Source organism: Pagrus major, chromosome 2 (assembly GCF_040436345.1).
Source record: "Pagrus major chromosome 2, Pma_NU_1.0".
Taxonomy (NCBI): Eukaryota; Metazoa; Chordata; class Actinopteri; order Spariformes; family Sparidae; genus Pagrus; species Pagrus major.
Genome location: NC_133216.1, coordinates 6,849,859 through 6,876,748, shown reverse-complemented (window position 1 = coordinate 6,876,748; position 26,890 = coordinate 6,849,859). Strand labels below are relative to the sequence as shown.

The 26,890-nt window shown below is 39.7% G+C and overlaps 1 protein-coding gene across 1 annotated transcript; it reads right to left on the bottom strand.

Annotated features, from left to right (window-relative positions):
- Positions 1 to 1,044: 1,044 nt before the first annotated feature.
- On the bottom strand, positions 1,045 to 26,145 carry cog6 (component of oligomeric golgi complex 6). The gene is made up of 19 exons (XM_073491394.1): positions 25,925 to 26,145; positions 25,360 to 25,503; positions 24,795 to 24,866; positions 24,581 to 24,639; positions 16,399 to 16,510; positions 15,394 to 15,476; positions 15,078 to 15,148; positions 14,140 to 14,233; positions 12,631 to 12,759; positions 11,188 to 11,279; positions 10,123 to 10,187; positions 9,920 to 10,011; positions 8,768 to 8,885; positions 7,797 to 7,928; positions 6,401 to 6,568; positions 5,789 to 5,896; positions 4,120 to 4,173; positions 3,473 to 3,552; positions 1,045 to 1,566 (listed from the first exon to the last, which is right to left on the bottom strand). Exons 1-19 carry the CDS (start codon positions 26,057 to 26,059, stop codon positions 1,419 to 1,421), a joined length of 1,956 nt encoding a protein of 651 aa, XP_073347495.1. The 5' UTR covers positions 26,060 to 26,145; the 3' UTR covers positions 1,045 to 1,418.
- Between the last annotated feature and the right edge of the window lie 745 nt (positions 26,146 to 26,890).

Below are 26,890 nucleotides of genomic sequence, written 5' to 3'. Positions count from 1 at the left end.
ACGCCTGCTGCCATGAACCTTGATGTCAGACAGCAGAAATGAAATGCTGCCTCTCAGGCCAGAGACCAGAACAACAGACCAGATCAATACTCACTTATCTTTACTGTTTCACTGCTGCTTTATTGGGGATTATGTGGCCTGGGTGGTGTCGGATCTGCACTGATATGATATTATATATCATCATGTCACAGCTGTCCAATCCTGTAGAGTTTATTTTAGAAATGAAGTGAAATATACCACACTGCAATCGACTTCTGTATGTGCCTTTAGAGATTTAAAGATAAGTCAGATCATGGCTTCTTCTAATGAAATGTAGCAAATCCAGCCTTTTGACGTGCCATTCTTGGGCCAATTCTTTTTGATGTTTCACTTGGAATATCTTTGAGATTTTGTAAATCTTAACTTATGTAGAATGAAGATTATCCTTGTGGAACCAAAGCTTTAATAAGTATTTTATGCATGCCTTTAATTAAAAGGAGTATGACAAAACCTATAACCTTATAACCAATCAGAACAACAAAACATGCAATGTAGCGCTGAGCTAGTTAACATGACGGCAGAACACAGCTCAAAGCACAGATGAAATGTAAGCTTGTTAGCTCTGACTGAATCGTAGTTTAATGTGAATGTGAAGAGCAGCGTGAATCTTGGACTGCTGTTTTGTTTGTACTGTACTTATAATGTCATCAACTCAACGCACCAGTCAGAGCATAGTCATGAGCTTGCAGATTTGTCTGGTTCCCAGGCTACCATAATGTGATGTAAATGGACAAAGAACCATTCATTTAAAAGGTAGAATTTATGGTAAATGACTGAATCCAGTATCATTATAGTCTTGTTTTCACATCTTAGTCAGCATGGTAGACCTTTCTGAAACTCCAAACGAGATGGTCAGACAGATTTTCCATTTTATCCCTACTACTCAAAACAGTTGAGATTAAAATAAACACAACATTTGTGCTGAAGCTTTTGAGGTTCCTCTTGGCATTAGGGCTGAATTTTTTCCTGACCACTTTGAAGTGTGGAAAAATAACGACAAATCTCTTAAATTTAGTGTATCTTTTTGTTTTATATAATGTTAAATATTTTCAATAAAAACACATTATTTTGTACAAAAATGACCACAAACAGAGAACAGAGTGGAAACAGACAGAAAGAAGAGACATGTGAAAAACAAGTCGACTGCCTGCAGCACTCAAAGAAAATGGATCATATACATATGTTCTTTCCTCCTGGTACACAGGAGTGTCTCTCTCTGTGGTCAGCGACCCACATCCCATATTTCCCACAAAGAACCTTAACAACTACTTTTATATACATTCTACAAATTACATAGCTCTTTAAATAACCAGCAGCATGTCCTTCGCTGGGTCTCACCCAGTGTTTTTGACATCAAACAGGTGGGACAGAGGAGTCTCTCAGGACAGCAAGGTCTGAACCTGCTTAGGTGATCTGGGCACCAGGTTCTCTGCGTCTTTGTAGCCGTTAGCTGGGCTGGTCAGCGCTGTGTAAACGTCCCCATAGGCTCTGCACACCAGCTCTGTGGACTGACGGAAAATCTGCTCCCTGCACAAACAGATAAAACTCTTCAGATTTCTATACTAGAACAGAACAGAACTAGAATCAGCAGTGAAAGGGCCTTTTAAATTCCAACATTTCAGGTCTAAATCAGACAAGCAGAGCTCTGCTGCAATTAGTCAGTGGTAAAGAGCTGAAATAAGTCAGCCATGAGTAAGAATTTGTCCTAATTACTTTTTTTTTGTTCAGTGACCATTGTGTTCCCCAACTGTGTCAAAACAATGAGTGGCAGTAAGTGGTGCACACTGCCATCTATGGATACATATTACAGTATTAATGCACAAGCATCAGGTGTCAGCCGCAGCAACTGATTTGTCATTTGAGAGAAGTTTATTCGTTCTAAACACATCTGCAACCAAAAAGAAAATCAAGTACAGTATTATTTGTCCTTGTATGGATTTCTTGCATAAGTACTAAATCAAATTCAGCCATGTCACACAGATTTTTGTTGTTTCCTTTTAGAGCTGCAACAATCAGTCGATCAACAGAAAATCATCCCCCCCGATTGTTATGATAACAATTTGCAACCATTTTTAAAAAAAGAAAATGTGAAGTACAGAATCATCTTTATTTCACTGATTTCTGAAGATGTTTCAAATCAAAATCAGTTATGTTTTACAGATTCTTGTTATTTTCTTTTACAGCTGCAACAAGTAGTAATCGTTTTAGTCATTTTTCAAGCAATAATGCCAAACAATTGATAATACGAAGTTCTGAAAAGGTGGGAATTTTCTGCTTTCCTTCATCTTTTGGAGTTTTTAGTTTAAACAAAACGCATAATTTAAAGCAAAAAAATTGGTGATATCCTATAGACAAAACTATGAATTGATTAAAACAAGAAAAGGATCATATTTATATACGTTGCTTGAAGATTTTAAAAAAAAAAAGTCTAACGAGAAAACAATGTATCTTCTTCAGCATCTTAATTCTTCAAAAATGCATTTAATAAAGAACCTCCACATTTACCCTCAAGTGAAGGAGATCATTTGACTATTTCTTGCAGTGGAGTACGAGTGGAGGATGCAACAGTCGGACTGAAAAACCCAGTGAGAGGACTCAAGGACACAGTGGGAGCGCAGGCCTCTGTTGTATCCCACTTAGGCTCTTGAGATCCATATTTTTAATTGGCCCACAGAGAACACAGAACCGCAGTGCTGTCTATAACACCTTACTCCACACCAAGTGCACCAACACGAAATGTGAAACGAAGGAAGTCTAAAAGTACATTCCCATTATTTGTGCACTGCAGGAGTGTTTTCAGAGTGCTGCCTGGTGTTTTTGTGTATTTAGGTGAGCAGAGAGGCAGACTTGAGCGATAGCGGGGGAGAGAGAGAGAGAGAGAGAAAGACAAAGAGGAGGAATGATTTCAGGGAACGAGTGTGAGTGAGAAATGGACCAGAAGCTAATTAATGGCGTCCTGCCCATCAGTCCTCCCATGTCCATTAATAGAGAACATTAACCTGAGGTACAGAGTGCTCCTCAAGCCTGCTGCACTTCCCAGTAAACGTGACTCATAGAAAGAGCGCTCCAATGTAGCAGCTGTATTGAGCTAAAAGCATGTGCATTTTCTGATCAGTAAGACAAATACGGGCAGTCCTGCAGACCGCTCCCTCAATGTGTTAGTGGCTTTAGCAATTTAGCATCCAAAATCGCAGTGCATTTACTCGAGTGTTTTGTTTGGAATGCAGTAATGATCGTATTACATCGGGGAAACTAATGAATGTTGAACATTATTAGGTCGACGCTCCTGTTCTATTTTTATCTCTCTGAATGCGCACTTTACCCTGCTGAAACACCATGCGATGTTGTAAACAATAAAGCCTGAATATTGCATGTATGCTACTCTATTCCTAAACAGAGGGAGCTACTATCAACAGTAAGGAAAGGAACTCACTTGATGGCCGCACTGAGCAGAAAGTTGAGTTGTGGCATCACAAGAGTGTCAGGCGATGACAAGTACCGATCAAACTGGACCTGTTTGTAAGAGAGAGTCAACAGCAGGTGGTGAGTCAAAGAATATCACAACTGAGTGAGAATTTATTAAAGGTGCAATATGTAAAAAATGGGATTGTTGCTGTCAGGTTTGAAGAAAGTGTGTTTTAAAATGAGCTGACAAGACAACTAAGCTCCTCTTGGTTCAGTAAAAGAGAGACATTTGAATTCAGAAGGTGTATTTTTCTCTTTAGTTAGGAAATAGCTGTAAGATTATTTGCTTTCTTGGCATTATTTTTTTTTTGTTTAATTTGTTTACTGATTAGACTCAAAAGGTTAAAAGAGCATGTGAAACAGCGAACTCGCTGCTTGCATGGTCTCTCATGAGGCCTGAGCTCTACTATCTGAAGATCAGTTCCTGAGGTACAAAGTGGTATGAAATGACAAGCTTGATGCTAATGCTAACTTTGGTAGATATCTCTGCAACACAATATATACATATCTTTGACATAACGACAAAGCTCTAATTTGATCACATTCTGTTGATAATTTTTGTTCATTTTTAATATTTTAAACTGAAATTCTTACATATTGCAACTTGTAACTCACCATTGCCGCTTTCACAGAAGAGCTGTCCATGCTGGGGAGGAGGGACAGCGGACCCTGAGACAGAAAAGTAGACATCAGATTAGAATCCAACTCAAGGTCACACTGTTCGTGGGGCAACACTGATGAATCTCAGAACCGAACAAAGCATTCATCTGTATCAGCAGGCAGCATTGAAAAGGTTTCTTCCTTGATCATTTATCTACACTGCCCTCAGTAGCTGCTTGAGATGGATCCATGGAGATGGACTGAGGCAGGGACACAAACTGAATGAATGGCATTACCCCTGACCTCTTAAGTGTGTAATAAGGATTTTTTTTTTTTTTTATAAAACTTTAAGAAGTTTTATAAAAAAGTTTAGCCCACACTACGTGATTGTGTACTGCTGCCTTACTCCTTACTAACCTTGATCAAACAAAATGTTTTAAACTAGTGCTGGATTATTATAATACTAAATAAAATGCTACAATCATTTCTATAACTCAATAGTGCATGTACGTCAGTACATGACACAGTACAAGAGATTCATCATGTTGTTGATTTTATAACCTCAGCCCTAATTTACTCAGCTGAAGAGATTCATTGGGGAAAATAACATTTTGTGAATTCACTGAACTTGTGAATCTTGACTTGTAAACAAGAGAAATTCCCTCCCTAAATCTAGATGATAACAAGACAAAAACTGTGCAAGGTTAACACATGACTGACGCTGTGAACACATCAGCAGGTACCTTGCAGGCAATTAGCTGACACTGATTATCCAGAATGGCAACATTAAGTCAAGCTTAAATGCCTAAATTGCCAGCATTAAAAGCAGCAAATAGACAGCAGTGCAAGGGTCAAAGCGACAGAGTGATTTTATGGAGATATGGGCATATTAACGTACTTGGAGCCTTCAAACTCATCTGTTAGCTTCTAGCCAGTGGAAAGTATTGTTCTAAAGCACTGTTTTCTTGTTTCTGATATGTTCAGCTGATGTATCAGAGAAAATTACAGGGATAAAATGTTAAACAGATACCAAATGTAAACCTGAAGAGTCTAAAATAAACGTGGGGATTCTTGTCAGTCGTTGACATCTGGGATACTGTCAAGTGTAGACAGCCAGACTTAATCTTTTCAAACAGAAGACTATTTAAAGAAAACCCAAGAAAGGCCACCCGAGGAGAAAAGTCGTCTGCAGAAGAATGACAGTTCTTGATTGAGCTTTGCGTTGAGCTGCAGCAGAAGAAGGGTGTGGTGTGTCCTGACATGACCTGGGGTTTCAAGACTCGCATGCTAAACCACAACTATGGGTCTCAGTCAGCCCAGTGGCAAAGTGTATTACAAAGCAGGAGGAAGGCTCCAGGACATCAGCTCTCTCATCTGCACAGGACACTTCAGGAGAAGCTAATATATTTTAATAGAACATAATATGATCTGCCTCCCTGCGCCTCTTTCTCATCTGAAAATCTGATAGAAATGCTATTACGCCCTAATAAAGACGTCGGTCATGTTGTAACCATAGCGATAACTATTGTAAAGCCCAGAGAGGAAGCATACTGTAAACAATAGGATCTGTATGATATAAAAGAGGGCCATTAGGGAGTCCGACTGGAGAGATGTGAGAAAAAAAACTCCACCGTTCTATAACTTCACAAATGAGTGCATGTCAATGTGTAGTTAAGTGCTCCACCTGTTCAGCACTGTGCTGCTGGACGCAGTTGTAGATGTAGCTAAGCCCAGCTCTGGTCAGCACGTAGGATGCCTGCTCGTTGATCAGAGTGTCAAGGTGAGCCTCGATCTAGAAAATGTGGGAGAGAGCGGCTTAAAATCCAGTTCAAGCCTGCATTGTGAACTAGTGGTACTTGTGGTTAATAGAGATCCACTGTGCTATTGATAATGAAACTTCCACAGGAGCTCTTGTGGCCCTCAATTACAAAAGACATGCTAAAAATAGAGGGATAGATGGCACATTTGAACATGAACAACAATACATGACGCACACTCTTCTATGAGACGGTAAATTAGATCTTTTTAATAAAAGATTTGGGCTCTATGGATTTTCATGACAAGAATAAGAATAATTAATTATTCGTAATGAACAATACCCCTACGCACAGACAGTTCATGTTGGACAGCATGACTGTATCATGATTCAGTTTGTCTTTTCCTACTAAAGTGTGGTGTGTTATTATTTGACTCATGCCCTTGACTAATCGTAATTGAAAGTAAATAGACACTTAAGAAGATGTAATTGTCTGATTCACTACTACTTTGTTAATAACCGTTTATAACTCTGGCAGACCTGGAACTCAAGCATCTCCAGCCTCTTGTCAGTGAACTCAAAGACAGCCAGCGTGGTTTTCATGACGTACAGCGAGTTGACCATGTAGCTCGCCATGTCAGCAGTGCCGAGGTTACTGGCCGACACGGTACACAGCTGTAGGAGGGGATCCAAGATGCAAGAGAGCACCTGGGAGAGACAAAGTAAGACAGAAGAGTGAAAAATCACTGACTGAAAAACAATATCAAGACATTTATAATCCATTAATTAAAAAGATACAGCAACTGTTTAAAACACGACAATTGAAGGGAGACAACTTTGACTTGACCATTTGATCATATTGTATAAACAGGGTTGGATAATAACAGATTCTATGTAAATGTGATTATGTTAAAAAGGGTAAGGTAACTAATCAGCCCAGATTACTGCCCGAAAAACATTAGTAATTGAAGTTACATTGTCTAGGATAACTCAGTTATATTTTTGATTACGTCTTTAAAATATTGCAATTTTAAAATCATTAAACTTTTTTAAACAATGCTCCATCAATTCATGCAAAGTTCGTCCGTCATTAAGGATTTTGTAGACAATTGCTGCACTTGATAAACGAGGAAAATCGTCCATGTTGCCTTTGATTAAATAATAGCCGCACAAAACCTTCCCCAAAAGAGACAGCATCCCGGATGTTGTAGAATACAGACACACAGTACATCTGTAGTTTGTGTCGGTATTGTTTTTGCTGAGGGTAATTTCATTTAGGGCTACACAATATATTGTTTCAGGATCGACACTGCAATGTGCGCATAGGTCACATTGCAGGACGAGCAATGGCAAGTAGGCTTATTTGCTCGGCTCTCTCACATTTTGGATGCGTTTTTTGTGTTCTCGCAGCATTCGAGCTGGACATAAAGAGTGCAGCACTTGATGAATATTAACAGTATTACAATTCAGTAGTTTTTCTGCCTCTCAGTGGTAACCATGGTGACTTCCGCCTTCTGCAACATCACGTGCATAGCCTCTATTGAGTTATTCAAGTTATGTGATAAAAATGTACTGTATTCTTTTATATTGCAACAGTATGTTGCACCCCTAATTTGATTTGACCGACTGTTAACGCTAAAACCATAAAATTCATTTTAATTGCGTTGAAAGTGTTTTGAAGCATTTAAATAAAAGAAAGTATATTTGTGGAACGTAAATTTGTGTTTCTGCCTCAATTTTTTTGTTTAAGTTGCAGGATTTTCAAACAATGTTTGTTTTTGAAGTAATCCAAAATGATTGACATTAGATTACAATATTTTTGTTATCAATGGATTACATTACTAATCCCAAAATTGCCATGTACTGCAATTTGGATTCAGTAATTGACTACATTACAAGTAATCTGCCCCAGCCCTGTGTATAAATATAAGTTTACCTGAGCAAAGTCAGCCTGGCGAGCATCCAGAGGAACAACTGATGAGTCGTGGGAGGCCAGCACCTCCCTGAGGAGGGAGAGGGTCTGCGTGAGGGAGGCTGTAGGACCCAGATCTGCAGGTGGCAGCTCCACCTGCTCAGGCAAACAGAGGGGTAGAGTATTAGGGATGACAGAGGTTAGTTATGTGTGAGCTGCAGCCTTCACCAAGACAAGCGGTCCTCAGAACATTATCAAAGCATTAAACATCCCTAATGAGCAGCATGATCGAGCGAATATACAACTGCTTCCTGCTGCTACTCTGAGCCTCAGCTTGTTCAGAGTGAGAAGAGCTTTTTAATGAAGAGGGTTTTGATTTCATTGGCCTCTGGATGGACAACACAGAACGGAGCCCTGCCACCTTTGTCCACCTAATAGAGCAAATTATGAGAAGGCCGGGTTCCTGGAATTAGCTGGAATTGACACCAAAACCCTGAGGGCCTCCAATTTGATTAACACCGAGCTACAGGGATAATTCTTGTAACTGCTATTGATTAGGACACAGCCAGCATATAATGTGGAAGAGCTCCTGCCCGTGCCGAGGTATATTTGGACGCCAATTTAACTAAATGGTAACAATTCTGGTGTTTTTGGCAGCTAGCGCCTTTTCGATGCTGTGGCCAACAGGCCGAAACTGTTTACAAGCACAAGAGCTTCAGAAATAGCCTTGTTGTCTTTGAGGGTTTAGACGCAGAGCTGAAATACACAATGTGTGTCCACAGGGTGCAACACTGAACTTCTGCACTGTCATTTAAACGATTTCATGAAAGAACATTGCGCTCCATCTCTATTTTAAAAACAAGGCTTCCTCTTCTTCTTCCCTTTCTTTCCTTGGGTAATGGTAGTGTTTTCTGAGCAGACGCTTTCTCACAACTGCACAAACGAAAACAATATTGTAGAATACACAAATAAAAATCATCCAACTCAAACTGTACCTTGTCCATGAGTCTGCTTGCATGAAGGCTCAAGCTGTTGAAGAACATCTTTTTGCTGAGGATGTGCATTTCTTCAATATTGATGAGCAAGGAGGCCACACTGGTCCCGATGATAGAGCTGTACAAATCAAATAGGTGGATAGGTCAACTTGGCCTGCATGAAGTGATTATGTACATCATTATCTTTTTTTCTTTAATTCATCGACTCGTTGTTTCTACAAAATATCAAAATGTAGTAAAAATGCTCATCACAAGCTCGAAGAACCTTAAAACTGCTTTTCTCCAACCAACAGTGTCAAACAAAAATGTATTTATCTTGCAAGGAAATAAAAGAGATGAGCAGCAAATTCCCAAAGTGCAAAAATAGAACCGAAGCATAATTTGCTGTACAATTTACTTAAACATCCTCTCCCACAGAAATGTATTTTTCTTATATTTACTTCCTCTAAAATGTCTGACCTCCACATTCCTTTATTGAGGATGGAGAAGTTTGTGCACTTCCCTAAAACCTGAGATTCAAACGTCCCCCTGCTAATTAGATTTGGTACATCACAAATTCAAAAAAACAATCTGTTTAATATGGAAATGCTACTACTGCAAATGAGCCAGTTCCCAGGCTAACTCAGTTGGCAATCAAGTTAAACAGATATTACAATAATATAACAATCTCAGCCAAATTTCTGCAAACTTCAAGTAGACCTCTTGTATATAATTATGTTATAACAATGTGACAATGTAAACACACTGTAACACTGTGGCAGATATTACTGTATGTTTCAAAACCTGCTTGGCACACAACAGACTCCTATTCTGAGTCTTGGTCTGACTGAGACTTAAAACTAAAGCTGTATTGCTCTCATATTTCCTTTAATACTGGTCATTTTGATTTGCACTGCTCTTTCACCTATCAACCTAGCACAAGCAGCGGTGGTGGGCGGGACACAAGGCCTGACATTCATAGATGAAGAGATTATTTTTTATCTTTTACGTTGAAAAATTAATCAAAAAAAAATAATATGTTAATCATAGCAGAGTAGAACATGACTGGAGGGGACTTTAAATGATTAATCGAATATCAAAACTTTGTTGAGCCATTAATCGACTAATCATTTCAGCTCTCCAATCATTGTGGAGTTGACTGAGTTTAAGTACCTGATGGTGTGGTGGTAGAACTTAAGCAGGTTGGACAGCTTGTAAAGAAGGACAGCACCCGGCTCGGCCACGATGACCTGTTCTATCCGAACCTGAAGGACACATCCAGAACACACGAGCAGAACATGCCAGAACACTGTATGCATTAGCCAGAACTGGTCAGTGATTCTTCAATAGCTTCTTAAACCAATTCCATTGCTCACTTTCAACGGCCTGCAGACTCCCTCAGTGATGTGTCCAACCACCTCCTGCATGTTCTCCTCCACACCTGATGTAAGAGGATATCATGAATATAAGCACACCAGCACAATATTAATAAATACAAAAGTGGGGAATCCCACAATCCTCTTTTGGATCCAAAGTGAATATTCATGTGCAGTAACACATTAAGTACAGCATAGGATCACACTATTCCTAATTCATTCTTGTAATATTCTTAGGATGCGTTCACATATTCAACATTTCCGTCTATTTTTGGAGTTCACTGTGTTTAGGCAAGAGGCAGCAGTGACATCATTACCATATAACCACAGTGACACCTGCCTGAGAACACAGAGTTCAAATTTTTTCCAAGTCAGATTTGTTAGCACTGAGATCATCATAAAAATGACCTGTATACACTGCCAAAAAAGCATGAAAGGAGATAAATGCTGCCATTTGATAGCCTGGATGTAACAGCTTAGCTTCACAAAATGGACCAAAGACAACCCCCCCGGTCTCAACTGATCCCCCTACTGAGCTGTCTTCATTCCTAACTGTAATGAGAACTGAAGAAGTTAAATTAGGGAAACAAGCAGAGGATTAGTCCATCAGGCTGAACTAAATGTACTGGAATTAGATTTGTTCACACTCTCCAACTGTTGCCAACATCTCTAACCTTATTGAACGACGGGTTACCCAAAGCTACTTGTGAGTCTGCGTGACATTTGTTTACAAGCCACGGTTTATTTCTATAGGGTGTCTATCAACTCAGACAAGAGCTTGAATCATTAAAAAAAAAATGTTTAAGATAGATGAATTAAATTAGATAAAATTCAAATGTAAGACTGTTTAATGACTGTTATGCGTCATAAAATGTAATCAAAGATATGTTAAGAGTTCTTAAGGACCCCTGAAGATGGCCTGCTTGTAAAATCATCCAAATTTTAAAAAAGCAACAAAGAAAAACATGTCCGATAAAAGGTAAAATGCTGACGATGTCATCACACCATTTGTAATCTAAGATGGAGATGATAGAGAATGGCGCACTGCCTATTTAGAAATCATACCTTGCAGAGTGACTTGTTTGAGCAGAGCTTCTAGATGCTCTTTCTCTGAGGCGGTGGCTTGGTGCAGCCAGGCCAGCATGTCCCCGACATACCTGAAAGAGCAACGAAACAGTCCGTATTAAACAGCACGTCATTGAGGGGCCAACCCGAGGGCTAATCTTACCATGCCCTGACCACAGCTACATCGAGGCACGGGTCATCGTGTTTCACTCCCCTCGCACACACACACACACACACACACACACAAACACACACACAAACAAAAACACAAACACTTTGTTTTTGGTGTTACATAACGCTGGAAAACAGTAAGGTTAAACTTGAATTATTGTGTGTAAGCCCGTGTGTGTGTGTGTGTGTGTGTGTGTGTGTGTGTGTGTGTGTGTTGGTGAGTGAGTGAGTGAATGAGTGAGTGAGAGGACAGGGAGGTGAGAAAGAACTTGATGTTCTCAGAACTGCCAATGCTTCCTATAAAGTGGAGGTGATTTCGTGTTCCACACATGGCTGGTATTCTGAGAAAATCTCCCCTTTGGCTCCTGGGAACACGAGGAAGGAGGAGAAGGAGGGAAGAGGATGTACTACAACATGAAGCACAGACACACTCAGACACTCCTTGACAAAATAGACATTTAATATCCTCCTGAATCAGGCTTTAAAAGTGAAGAATTTCAGGAGTTCGGAACAAAATCTAAGAGATTTATTTATAGAATCACAACATTTACAATAATACAGTAGACACACATAATAATACTTATATCTTAAATATTAAATAAGGATTTAATTGTGTTTTTGAGGAATAGTACTATATTTTAGACAAACTCGTTCCATTTAAATGTGTCTGTATGTGGTTTGAAATGTTGCTAAATAGTGAGTTTAATGTAGAGGAATTCTCAGTGTTGAATATTGCATGATCATGAGGAATTTTTTCACAAGTTCATGCAAAATGATTTACTGATTGAAAAACAGTCTGGCACTACTTTTTACAAAATATATATATGGTATTTTTATCTTCAGCTCTGGCTGCAGGCACGCGTAAACTGTTCACAGGTTGAAGGTTTGATATAATGCACTTTATTTATTAAAGGGACAGTTCACCCCAAAATCAAAAATACTTCTCATTATAAATTAACTCGATGGCCCTAGGCTTGTGGTGCACAAAGACCCAAAAAAATACATTTGAAAAGCTGTAAGTACAAGCAAGATAGGCTAGCCATTCATCTTTGGAGATGCATAAAGGTAGATTTTTTGAAATTATTTTAATTGTGCATTATGCTAAGCTACACTGAACATACGTCATGTTTTCAAGATCAGTGCAGAGACATAAAAAAAACATCTCTGCATTTCTACAACTCTAGTTCTATGGAAAAATTGTTACATTTTTATCAGAACTGAAGTGTGTTTTTGGTTTAAATGCTCAGCTCATAAATAGGATTGGAGTTGTACCTCATAGGGTCGTGTGAATGCATCTCAATGGGGCGGGGCGTTCCTCCCTGCCCGCCACGGGTGAGGGCGTCGATGAAGCCTCGTACCACCGCACACCTGCGTGCAGTCCCAAACTCATCCAGAGTGTACCTGATCAAACAGAAGAGAGAAGGAAACATTCAACACCCAAACCTCATGTGAAAAAGATGTGTTTTTGTGCAGACTGTGTGCCGGAGGTCAGCCACTGACATACATCAACAATGCAGGCAGCTTTTCCAAAAGGAAAGACTTTGAGGCTGTTTTGATTACTTGGCGGTGGCAGGCTCTGTGACAGACTAAACACAAGATAGTGCTGAATTAAGATTCCAGGAACACTGGTCTCCTTTCTCTCAGCCTCAACATCCCCAGCCAGTGCATGACCTTGGACTCTTTGTGGGCCCAGAGACAGGTGCATTTCAGAGAATGCAGACAGATAGAAGGAGGGTTTGACTTGAAAACATGTCTTGGGGTAACGTGTGAAACTTTCTTATGAGTTGTTTTGTTTTTGAGACAAAGTTAAACCCTCAGCATCATCAGAAAATGTGTGAATTCCATGTAATGATTCGCGCTCTGAGCACTAATCATTTTCCCTGACTAAAGTATATCATCTAATTTGCACAGATATCGACATTTAATGCTTTTAAAAACATTTGTATTCATTTTCTTCATTAGGTATTTCCTGTTTGACCGCCTGCCTTAAAATAACTGAGTACTGGGCATAAAAATTACTGAGTCATTCCAACTCAAGGCATTTCAAAGCACTTGAAATTAAAGAGAGCCAATTGAAGAGCCAATACTACATCATGGTAGGTCATGTGTGACTAAACCATTTATTTATTACTTAACAGGCTTAAAAGTCCTTGAACATTTGTTTTCAATTGAAACAAATCTATTACGATGTTCAAATACTGAATATCACATAATGTATTTACTTAATATCGGCATAATGATTTCAGTCTATTTTGAGCACTGTCTTATTAAACTCTGAGGCAATATACTTGCGTTAATTTATGAAAAACATACACTTAAAATTTGCACTCCTCCGTATGGAATATTTACAGTAGCAGTTTGTCACAATGTTTGCTTTATGCACACTTTCTTCTTCTGCTGGCTGGATGGTGGCGACATGTTCTGTTGCTTCAGGCTGTTTGCTCTGTTGTTTTCTAATTCTTTGTTTTGCTCACCAAGAATCACCTCGGCCACAATTCACCTGCAAGCGCCCACAGAAGATAGTAGCAGAGTGAAATACACGACCTGTAGCCATCTGGCAAAGATGTAGTAAACAAAAATGGTTTGAAAACATTTTTAGGACCTGACATCCACAGCTAAATTTTTATAATTTAATCAATATCTATCCCTGATAGGTCTACTTCTACTTACTGTTAGTGCTTTAAGAAGACATGTAAACACTGATTGGCATGGAGATGAAGATAAATGAAGGGACAGAGCATATATTAAAATTGTTGCTGTATGTAAGAGTGTGTATATTACTTGTAAAGGACGGGTCGGTCCTGCAAAGCTTCCATGGCTTGAGTCAACACAGGGCTGATATCACAGGCCTCTTGGGTCAGTCCTCTGCATTCATCTGAGGAAAGGAAGGCAATAAGTGTAACTAAACGCTCTCTTTCGAGTAACTTTGCTTGTGTTGTGCTCAATTCATTGTTTCTAAATGTTTTGGATCATGGCAACCCTTCTGACAAGAAGCAAATCAAAGCACCAAAAACATTTTTCAATCATATTTTTCCATGAGCTCTTTCCAAGAAGTCAGTTTACTTATGCTTCAGACAATACAAACAATGAACAGGCAGTGCCCAATCTTCCAGACTATGGAGAAAATGGGTCAATGCACTGCACTCTTGTCAGACCTACCTAATGCTGGAAATACAAGTTAATGCCCTCTAGTGCAGAATGTAGTTCTCCCACAAAAAAAGACATGCATTTGTGAGACCCTTCACAACATAAACTAACTTCCTCTACATGCAGAGAAAATACAAAACAACATTAGAACTTACTGCTCTTTCATTTGACCATTAACAAATTTTCACTTGCCAAATTTCTGGACCTGGGTCTTTGAGCAAATCTTAACCTCAGCAAAATAAGCATGTGCAGAGCAACTCATACTGTAATTTTGTAAACGCTTTCTATTTGTTACAAATGAGGTTTCTGTGATCTACATGGTTTATTTCCAGTTTAATTTCAATGACAAAGCACACTGCTGCGCTGAGGAAAATTTTGGTTTGAGACATTCTTTTGGCAAAACTCAGTCAGAAGGTTATGAGTCACATGTGTCCTCAAATGTGTCCCATACACGCCATTACTCTCACTTGAAAGTGCAAAGCTTTGTATTTCTCTCTATGTAGTTCAGTGTGGAGAGCTTGTACAATGTGTACATAGTGTGATTGTGGTATTAACTCTGTTACTGCACTCACTCTGAGCCCAGCGGTAGAGCTGCTCATACGATGTCTCCTGTAACACGGCCATCTGCTCCATGATCTCTAACCTGGAACAAGCACGCAAACCAAGACCACACATTACATACCCATAACCCCAGTGTCAGATCCCTGACAGTGACATAAATACAAGACCTTCAAGCTTTTTTCCGCTCGTCTGTTCCACCATTGTGGTTAAAAATAAATGCCATGAATTTAACATCGAGAACAGAATTACTGTAAAAGACACTATTTTTTAGTCTGTCAGAGGAAGTAGGGCGCAGAGTGACTCTATGGAGTGAGACGTGCACCTCACCCTGCAGTTTGCTGGTTGGTTCGCAGGAGGATCTTCACGTCCTCGTGGATGTGCTTCACTCGGCTGAGAGCTTTGAAGAAGTCCTGGGAAATTGAACAACACGTTAATGAATGTAATAGGGCCAACTGTGATTTTGTTGCAATGGTCTGTACATGTGACATCTATTGCATGTCTGTCTGTCCTGGGAGAGGGATCCCTCCACTGTGGCTCATCCTAAGGTTTCTTCCATCTTGTTTTTTGCCTGTTAAAAGGGTTTATTTTAATATGGCAAGTTTTTCCTCACCTGAATCTAGGGTGTGAGGACAGAGGATGTCGTTCACTGTACAGATTGTAAAGCCCATTGAGGCAATGTGATTGTGATTTTGGGCTATATAAATAAAACTGATTTGATTTGATTCATCATCTTTTGGATCAGACGTCAGAAGTCCTTTCAGAATTTTAGTTAATGGACTGTAGAATATGTTGACAACATTTGACAATATCTTAAATATTGAGGCAGCATGTTGGCAGAGTGAGAAGATCGATCACACTTTAATCAGAGGATACAGGAAATGGAGCCACTAATGTGACACTATTCTTTCTCCAATACCGAATAGAATTCTGACTATAAATCAATTATTCCATAGAGAAAATGTTTTTTTAACTGCCAGCTATTTTGATAATCAATTAATCGTTCAAGCAAAAATGTCCCTTAAGAAGCTGCTGTTCCAGCTTCTTAAATGTAATGATTTGCTGCTTTTCTTTGTCATTATGATAATAAATGAAGAGTCTTCGGGTTTTAGACAGTTGGTTAAAAAATAGAATCAGCCTGAAGACGTCACTTTGGGCTTTGGGAAATTGTGATGAGTATTTTTCAATGTTTTTTGACATTAGATAGACTAAACGATTAATCAAGAAATAATGAAAATAATCCTTAGTTGCAGCCCTGATACTGAATCCCTCCTGTGGATGCGGAGGTAGGATTCTTTGGATCACTTCATTAGAATACATCATAATGGAGATTACCTCAGTAATGGGTGCATCCCGAGCCCCTCGCAAAGTGGCCATCTCCTCATTAGACAGCTGGAACTTGGCAAGGAAAGCCTGAGCAACCTGAGCTCTCACCTCCAGGCGGTGACTGGGGGAAAAGAGATATATGTTGTAATTTCCTTCCTTTGACATTTTTGCATTTTAATATCTATAAAGGATTATTTTTTCCTTATAATGTTTTGGCATTTAGATTCTGTTCAGCTCAGTTGGGCCCTTTCTTGTCATTATGATTGCTTTTATCTGTCTCCAAGGTCCCTGAGGATTTTTATCTCACAGAAGCATTCAGACTTCCTTCCGTCTTTCATCATTGAGTTTTATCAGTGTAGTTGCCATCGCCTTTGTGTTTTTCTGTCTGTGAAAATAAAAGATCCTGTCAGAGAGGGAAAAAAAGTTACGTGTACACTTTTATTTCGCAGAAAAAATGGTGCACGTTGTCAACAAGCCGTAGTGTTTGGCATTGTACAGCAGATGGCAGTCATACTCCTCATACACAGTGAGCTAGTGGGACAGAGAGGCAGGGTAGGACACAGAGTGAAGATATCATGTGCAGCAGCGAGAAAGTGAATAACAGAGGGAGACAAGAGAAACAACATGAATACAGAGCCGGATACTCGCCAGGTTTTGTCACTATCAATAACAGCAGGGCGATCACTATCAGTGTCACTATAAGCGTCTCAACACAATAGTCACCCATGGCAACAGCCCCAGTCAAACAGGGAACTCTGTCACGGGATAGCAGAACAAGAGCGAGTCCTCCCTCTGTGCCCGTCTTTCCATCCAAACCACCTCGTCTACATTCTCTCCACCCGACTGTGAAAACGAGGCTGGATCAGTAAATCACCAGCTTGTTTTGGTGGAGGAGAAGAACCCAACATTATCTGACCATTGTCTCTCACACAGCTATTACCCGTGCTCAGCCAGCTGAAAGTAAAGGGTTGTAAATCTGTTACAGGATTCTATGATTTATTGTTTCTCTGTACAGCTCGCCGAGCCTCACGTGCAGAACCTCGAGGCGTCTTTGCCCTTTACGCGTTTCAAGACGACAGCTTGGCGGGGACTTTATTTCCGTGCACAGAGAGGCTTGAGTAGCATATTTTAAAATTTTACTTCGTTATAACAACCTGGCTACATCATCGAAACTGAAAGCAGTGACAATAATGAATGTTTTATTTTATAGAGATACAACAGCTGTGCCTCTGCTTAAAAATGCTTTCACTGTCAGACTGTCAAAGGCAATCTTTAAGTCTGCCACAAACACTTGTAATAACAGTACATCATTTATAATAAAAGACAGTTCGTTTTTTATTTTTATTAAAAAGGTAGCTGTCACAAAGTTGCACACGTGTTCAAAAACAGTGAGAAGAGAAGTGAATCGAAAGAGAATTGATGCCACAGAGACATAACAAACTAAAACAGGAGGCACTCCAGCCACCTGATATCCCACCACAATTACAGTGATACATAAAAAATTAACAAGTAATGCTAATGAGGCCATTAATTAAACTGAGCGGTGTATAAATTAGAGAAAAGTATTTCCACATGGACATGTTTGTCTTCACATACACATGATCAATATTAATATGAAATCTGTAACCTCTTGTAGAGCGGGGAGCAACAGTTGTCTGAAGAAAAGAGAATTTATCACTAATATGCAAATGTAGCAGGAAGCTTTTGCAAAACTCTAATTGGATCATCTGTTTCACAGCGAGACACTGTGGTGCAAACATGGCATTTATATCATTAAAGGACGCTGAATTATTATTAGGGCTGGGCAATACATCAATATTGAGATATGAGGTCTTAAATTCTTGGGCATTGTTATATCATGATATGTCATAAGTGTTGTCTTTACAACAGGCTGTATTACAGTAAAGTGATGTTATTTTCTGAGCTGTTGTTCTAATACTTGTCTTTACCCACTTAGTCAGTATATTCACATTACTGATGATATTTCATCAAAAATTGAAATATTCTGTGAAAATACCAAAAGCCATTCCTAAAAATTGTGTCCATATCAATTTCGAGGTATTTGGATAAAAATATCGTTGTATTAGATCTTGTCCTCCAGTCAAAGCATTCATGAAGTGCTTTTGAGGAGATTTCAAAAAATCTATATGTATACACACATAGTGTATACATTTGGTATCACAATATAGCCTAAAAATATTGCTATATTATTATTTTAAGGCCATATCTCCCAGCCACAGTTATCTTCACAAGAGTGAAAAACAGACATAAACACACACATACATTAAACTGAATTTGGGAAAAAAAACAGTTCTATGTGCCAGTTTTATTGGGACATAAAATTAATGGCCCATCTGATGCTCCCACTGGTCATAAAGGCTTTAGAAGCCTTATCCGTCACATTTAACATGCCACAGTTTGGAATTCCATTCATGAAGCATTTCACCCACGGACTGCATTTCTACCAGTTGTTGGTGCCATTAAGTGTGTGTTCGCCGAGTTCATGAGAAGAGTTGACTGACCTGAATTACCCACTGATGAATTCATGTATTAGAGAAAGTTAAAGTGCAAAGTCCAATAGCTCTTTCATTAATTTCTTAAATGCAGAAAACACAAAATCTTTTCCAATTTTTTACAAGGCAGCATCTTTTTTTGTTACTAATAGAAGCATATTCTCAGGGTTAAACCACTTGACAGGCAGTTATATAATGTACTCAAACTCCTATGTCACAAATATGGCCTCATGCCAATCCTTTATTTATCAAGCTTTCTGTCTATGGACATACTGAACTTCATGGGAGCACCAGCAGTAAAAATATGTTTCTAACATGTCACACTTTGCAACAGATTCACCTCTAGAAGATAACAAATGCCCCCAATTTCTCATGTCCAGGCCAAGAGTGACAGACCCGTTCCGCCAGGATGTAAATCACAACAAAGAGACAGGCTGCACACGCCTGTACAAGGTGAAGAGAGGTGGATTGTGGGAACATTAGCAGCAGAGCAGCAGAGGCCAAGGGAATGTTGGAGCAGCAGGATCATCTTCTACAGCGCTGTCAGGACATGACACATTCTTCTGCAGACTGCAATTACTGAATACCAGAGAGAGGCAACCAACTTGAGTGAAACGTCACATAGTAAAGTATGTATACACTCTAAGCGAGGGATTTCAGGAAAATGAACTCAAAGATGTCAGCTTTTCTCCAAGAACTCCCAACAAGTTAAAGTTAAGTTAGATCCAGGTTGCATAATATGACATGATGGGTTGAAAACAAGTCAAAAAACAAAAGAGTGTGTCTCTTTTTAAAGTCTGTCTCTGTTAAAGCTGCAACTAACGCTTATTTTCATTATCGATTAACTTACTGATTATTTCCACAATAATCATTTAGTAAATAAAACGAAACGAAAAAAATAATGCTCATCACAATTGATGATGTCAGACTGTTTATTTTGTCCAACCAACAGTTTACCTACATCATCACCAACATCAAAGAACTGGTGGCGACGAAGACTGACTGTTGCATCACCTGTGTCTCAGCCAAAAAGCTACACTTTACACAATGCAACCAGAAGTCTCGAAACTGTGGATATAAAAAACGTTGTTATGATAAAGCAGGGTTTTTTCACACCACTCTCACTTATATGGCCATAAGAACAACCACAGAAAATGGGTGAAATCACGGATGCTACAGCATCAGGCTCAAGGGGCTTTCCCTTTATTTTTTCACTTCTCTTCTTGTGCACTGATTCGCTTAGCCGAACGGCCAATCAGAGTGATTTCTCTCACCAACAGGCTCTGCTGCCGATTCTACACCCTCGATCAGCCAAAAAGTCGCTGACATGAGCCGAGTAAAGCCAGTGATGTGGGACTCACCGCAACAACCAGGGCCACAGACGCTCACTGACAGCCGACCACTGCGGACGTCAGCCTCGAGTGTCAAGGCCCTAAAACCCAAAGACTCCTCATTTATCATCCCATAAATGACAAAGAAAAGCAGCAAATCCTCACATTAAGAAGCTTAAACCAACAAATGTGACATTTTTGCTTGAAAAATGACTGAAACGATTAATGGATTATAAAAATAAGTGGTAAGTAATTTTCTTCTGATTGACTTACTGATTAATCAACTAATCACTGCCAATCTAGTCTCTTTGTTTGTGTCTGTTTGTGAATGTGCTCAGATTTCCCATCTAGGTCGATTGATTTTGTCTGTTCAAGCACAGAAATCGTTTAAGCAGTATAACACAGCACCATCTAATAAACAGCCTGATCAGCTCATAAAAACTGAGAGCTTGATCAGTGAATAACATCTACCAAGCTCACCACTTATTAAACAGGAAACTTTTAATTTCTTACTTTGACAACTGGCTGATAATCATACAGAATGAATAATAAGGAGATTGAGCATTCTCCGTTGCAGGGGAATGTCCACCCATCTCAGAGGCTGTAAACCATGTGGGTCGATTAACCATTAAAATCTATTAGGGGCCATTTCAAAGGCTAGCATGGAAATTTGGCATTCACAGAGCTGTTAGCTGTTAGTTAGCCATGCGCCAATGATCACAGAGTGCAGTCGCAGTCAGTCACATCAGACAACACAAAGGCATACTCACAGCCATACCCTCATTAACAGCCAGCTGAGGCTTAATAAGGCTCAAGTGTCATTTTACGCAGGTTGTCATTTACACTCAGATGTCCCAGATTGTTCTCTCGAGGGTTTCCAAGCTCTTGATTTATTAATGACCTACACAGGAGTCACACTGGCACCATTTACTTTTTTTTCCCAGGAAAAATGGTCTCAATGAGCCGCAGGGCTCCACGTCTAATAATTTATCACATGCTGTAAGAATTACTGTGGGAAATAAGTCGCTGATACAAGCCAAATGTAGGTAAATCTTAGGTGTGGTTACTACATGTATCTACATTGCTCTTTGGCATACAGCCAAGTAGGCTTCCTGTAGCTGCCTGAGCGATGTAGTAATAGCTGGAGAAGTAAACCAAGAGTCCAACACCTTCTGCTGCTGTAAGGTCACACAGTGCACAGAAACATCCGTTAGTGAGACGTCTCGACTTGTTCCACAGATAACATGTCAAGCTAATGCCAAGATCACACAGTGCAGGGCAGGTGGGCAGCATTAGGTTTCATTATGGAACAACACACAACATCTATTTAGAGCTCTTGCTGACTGCCTCTTTGAACAGGACCAGCCCAAAACAAAAGAGCAGTACGTCTGAATGGCGGCAGACAAACACAGGTCGTCTACTCTCATTGGCTCGCTGCTTCCACCTTTGCTTCTAAACATTGTAAGCAAGCCACAGTTCCTTTCTATTACATTAGAGCTGACAAATGACACAGTGCCGCTGGCAGATAAGATAGCAAACAGTTCAGGAGAGGCCTTCTCTGCCCAGTAAGTACACATCAGGAGCAACCGCAGTGCTCTGAAAACGACTGTCCAGGCTCAGCAGAGCTGCCCTATAAGCACAAGATTATACTGCAAATGTAGCACTGCTATAAGTGTCAACAGAAGAAAAACATAAAAAAAGACAGTGTCTTGGGACTGCACAGGACTGTGTGACCTGAAATAATTCTGACCGAGACGACCGGAGTGGTCTGGTGCAGAGGGCTGACTGTCGGGTGGCTGAAGGAGGACAGCTTGACTGCACACTTCCCCCTGGCAGCTCTTCTGAGACAAAATTGCTGAAGACAAGGTCAGAGCTCGGCGTACAGACACTTTCCCATCTGGCTGTGGGGTCATTGTGGTTCCACGAATGAAAATGTCACACAGACGGACAGCAAGTCCCAATGGGACCACTATGCAAAGAAAGACACAAAGCAGGGGGGCACTCTGAAGGGCATTCATGTAAAACCTCTGACCACTTACCTCCAACAAGACCTCCTGCACAAAGCGACATGACTTGTATTAATTCATTGTCTGCACGTATTCACTGGTGGCTTTATCCCAACTGGTGTCTTTCATTGCTCTCACACTGAGCTCATCTCCTTCCTCTTCAATCTCGCTCCCCTCATCTGTCACCTTTTCGTCAAGGCGGTCTTGAATCTGTGCCAGCGGAGCATGGAATTGCGGCTGTACATCACAGCTGGCAGCAGTGTCTTTTGCCGGAAATCTACATTATCATTGCCCGTGCCCCTGCCTCCATGTCAACTCACAAGGTCACTGAGCACTGAGGTCACAGCCACCACAAATGCTAATGAAACCCACCCCAACCCCCAGTCAGCCATCAGCGAATGGGCGCGGGTATTTTATTTTCATATCCCTGTCAACACCTCGCCAAATTCATAGATTAATGATACCTACATTAATTTTATTGGCAGGCGTTCAACCAAACAAAGATCCATCAGTATTCTAGGAGTTGCAGCTGGGTGAGCACCCAAGATACACACTCTGGTTCTACTCATGACTCTACGTCATGGTGAGCTGTATATATTAGATCTGCATATCTGATGGCTCTTAATATGTGTTGTCAGCAGATCTCAATGCACACACTCAAATACGAGAATGCACTGATGAGCAATGCTCCGGTTGTAATAGGCTTGCTTCAATAAGATCTGACAGTAACGCAGTGTAAACAGGAGCTACTTTGATGTGTATCTCAGGGCCGAACATCACAGGACATGACGAATAAAACAAATTAAGCTCCATTAATGATGACTGCTGCCCTCCTTATGCAAATAGACAACTGTGGGAGAAATATTCATCTACCTCATGAATCATTCATCCCTTCTCATCAAAAATAAAGATGTGCTTGCCAGCTCTTCCTGCCCTACACCAAGTCTCTCTAACTTCTGACACTAAAGAGAAGTTGTATTTCACTGACTAGAAATATACTCTTCAACTTATTTGTGCTGTAACTTGGTTGGTCATATCTTAATTTGTGTAAATATTTTAAATCAACAGAATATACTTTTAAAATGTCATGAGCTGCTTCTAATCAGATGTTTAAATCTACTTGACAACTAACAGCAGGAACTCCTAGAAAACAAGGAAATACTGGCAAATCAAACAATGTCTCACTATTCAAACGACATGTGCGCAATAAAAGCTTATCACTTGCATAGTGGAGCATGTTGTTCCTGCCGTCTGCTTTGATTAAAGTGATATTTGCCTGAAAAGAAAAAGGAGAAATTCCTCTGTGGAAATGAGACACCAAAGAGAGTGAAGTGATGATATCTGGATTTGGACTGATGAAGATGCTTATCAGTATGTGATAGGTTTCCAAAATCATTTGTAGGCTCAGAGAAGATAAGGGGAGAAAGGGCCGTGTGAGATTTCTTTGAAGTTTCTGCAGATAATTTAGAATAAATTTTCCATCTTATTTCCATGACCTCCCTGACACTCTGAATAACTTTTAGACTCCCGGGCACCAGCCTCATCTTATGGTCTTATTTTATATTTCTCTAACAGTTTAGTTACAATCAGATTGAGAAATAACTTGTGCTTGCAATGATAGAATAAGTTTGAGTCGCTCCATTAATTCCCACATCAACATTTGTGCAAGAGTAAACAATGCTGAGTGCAAAACTTGTTCCATGTAATTTATTATGACAGCCAAACAATACCTTTCATTAAAAGGTTCAGTTGTTGTTGAGAATGTGACTTTTAAGTGCTCACTGAATTCTATTTCTTTTTTTTAATTGAAATTATTGATATCGGATTTATATGTGATGCTTACATTGGGGTACGTTCTTTGTCTTTTGTTTATATCGCATGATGAAATTAGTTTGTATCATTGAGAACAAAATACCTCAGATGAAATGAGTTAATAAATAAACAAGTATTAAAAAAGTGTTCTGCACTTGACTGCATAATAATAATAAAAGAAGCACCTAACATTTTGTCCACCAGATTTATGGAGCAATCTATCACAAAAAAGGTACAATAGCATGTAAGCTGATACAAAAATACCAAAATCCTGCTTTAAAAGTTACAGTAGAGCTGAATTAATTCCTTTCTGATACCACAACCAAACAATTACAATAGTATGTTTACCACTAGTAGCAGAATTACTGTTATCATTCACTGATTGCTTATGTCTATTTTTTTTTTAATTTTCAAATATAGTGAACATGTTTATGTCAAGTTACGAGGTTAACTGTGTCGGTAACACACATGCAGACACAAACATCCAAAGACACACACATATGTTTGTACTCATTTAGAATGAACTCACTTTTCTCCCTGTAGCTTGTTGGTTTTCACTATGAGGTCTTGAGTTTGCTCCTTCGCAGCCTGTTGAAGAAACGTGAGTGTCTAAAAGATAGCTTGAAAACAAGAAATATGAATGTATTGCATTTGATCTACACCACCATACTAATACCAGCTAATAGTTTAGCTTTAGTAAATCATTATATATGCAGGAGGAATTAGGAGATAATAAAACATACCTTTAACGTATTGGTCATTTCTTCACAACACGTGCTCATGGCCTGGACATCCTCGTGAACACTTTCAAGCTCCTGCGGAGAACATGAAGTCAGAGTTAACACAGCGCTGAGGCAGATGTATTCCCATTCATACACATAATCTCAAAAACTAGAGGGCACAAACAGGCTGCCATCACTGAGACTGGAACTTCAAATTAGCATCCTGTCACCTAGGGGTGTAAATGTTGCTGCTAAAAAATCTTGAAATTAAACCACCTTGAAATTAAATCTCCATTTAATTAGCTGAACTTTAAAATCCAGTAACTAAATCAGATCTGCTGCTCTACATCACTACCACAGCTGCCTCTTAAATATGTTTCTATTGATGCAGCGACAAATCACCAGAGTTGTTTTATGAAATATAGTTTGACATTTTAAAGATGAACCTATAACCTTCATCCCCATGTGAATATTTTTCCACCCACCTCAGTTAAAAAAGAAGCATTGCACGGATGCTTTGATGGGTTTCAGAATTACACTTTAATGTTGTTTGAGGGTAATAACACTGTTCTTGCAAAACTGTTACCTCTTTAACTTCTTTAAATATTTGTGCAAACTCCTCGTTGATCGCCAGGCTCCGTCTCTCTATGTCACCACGAAGATTTCTTCTGGTGCGCAAACTGTTCTCAGTGAAGAACACAGAGAGAGCCTTCAGAGCCTCCAGCATCTCCTGAAAGCACAAAGAGGACATTATAATGTTGTTCAGTCGGGGTGTTGCGACAAATGTTTTAACTCTGACAATGTGCTCCCCTTGTCAACAAGCCATCGCAGCCAGAACTGCATGAAATAAACAATTTCCCTTCGTCAACTTGGGCTGAACAGCTCGTATCAATCTGTTCCTGATGGGGACACTAGCCCCGACACCCAGTACATACTGGATGACAGCTGACGTAACTATCAAAATAAAACACATTTTTATGTTGTTGCTATGCTTAACGAAAACCAGTGAGGGGCAATATCGTTCCCCCCAAACAGTTGCCTTTCGGGAGGGAAATAATAAAGCCCAAGAACAGAAATACGTCCAGATTTGAAGCGAATAGCTCGCAGCTAATGTTAGCTTGCTAGCAAGAAGCTAAACTCTTCCAACTCACCTTGTCATTGTCGAGCCTCGTCTCCAGTATTTTGTTGAGCTTCCTCGACAGTGGGTTATTGGGTTGAGAGGACGCATTTTGATTCTGTATCACAGTGGAGCTGTCATTTGAGATTTCTACTTTAGTAGCAGCCATTGTGCACAGACAGCTCCACGTCAACTTTCAGAAAATGTTTTGGTCCGTCTGCAATTAACGTCCGGTCAGCGTGTGGATCTCCGGAGGAGAACGATTTAACGTTCCGCTGTCCGGCTATTTAATTCTGCTGAAAATACATCGGTGTAGGAGATAGAGGACTTATGATGATCACCATGGTAATGATATCAAACAAACATACTATTTCCTCATCTCTAAGCTCATAAAGCTCAATGTTTTATTATATTACCACATGCCCTGTAACAAGTTTCCAAGTCATGTGCTTTACAAGGCAGCTCAGTGGGCTCAAGTGGCTCGTGCGGCGGGTTTATTGGGTCGGTCTCTGATTCAGGTTAACTTTTAACAGATAAGAGAGACGGGACCATAACTTAGAGAGACGTCCAAATTAAAGTTTGTCCAGGGGAGGTAACCTTCCTCTGCCAACACACACACGCGCAGATGAAAATATTTAAGCCTGAGAGAGATCAGAGAGCAATGTTGCGTTCAAGTGCTTTTGGGAATATTCCACTTGGAAATGATTCCAGCAATAAATAATTTATACCTTGGAAATTCAATAAGAAGCCCAGGCTACTAAATGGAAAAGCAATACTTTATTAGGTCACTTACCATTAGCCCCATTTTTCCCAGTAGAGCTGGTTAATGCATCTGTTTTTACCATCCAAATTTCAAATAATATAATTACTTGTTTACCTGTGTAATGGGAAGAACAAAACAGCATGAATCCTTAAATTTCATCCTGTTGTTTAATAGAATTGTGTTAATGGGGATCCTCTGCCATAGTGGTGGGATGGCATTGTGGTTCGCGAGGTGATT

Coding starts and splice junctions, on each gene's coding strand:
- cog6 (XM_073491394.1), bottom strand. CDS start 26,059: ATGGCTGCTACTAAAGTAGAAATCTCAAATGACAGCTCCACTGTGATA. Junction 12,760..14,139: donor GACCGACCCGTCCTTTACAA/GTAATATACACA, acceptor CTGTTTGATCAG/GTACACTCTGGATGAGTTTG. Junction 5,897..6,400: donor TGGAGATGCTTGAGTTCCAG/GTCTGCCAGAGT, acceptor CACATTTTCTAG/ATCGAGGCTCACCTTGACAC.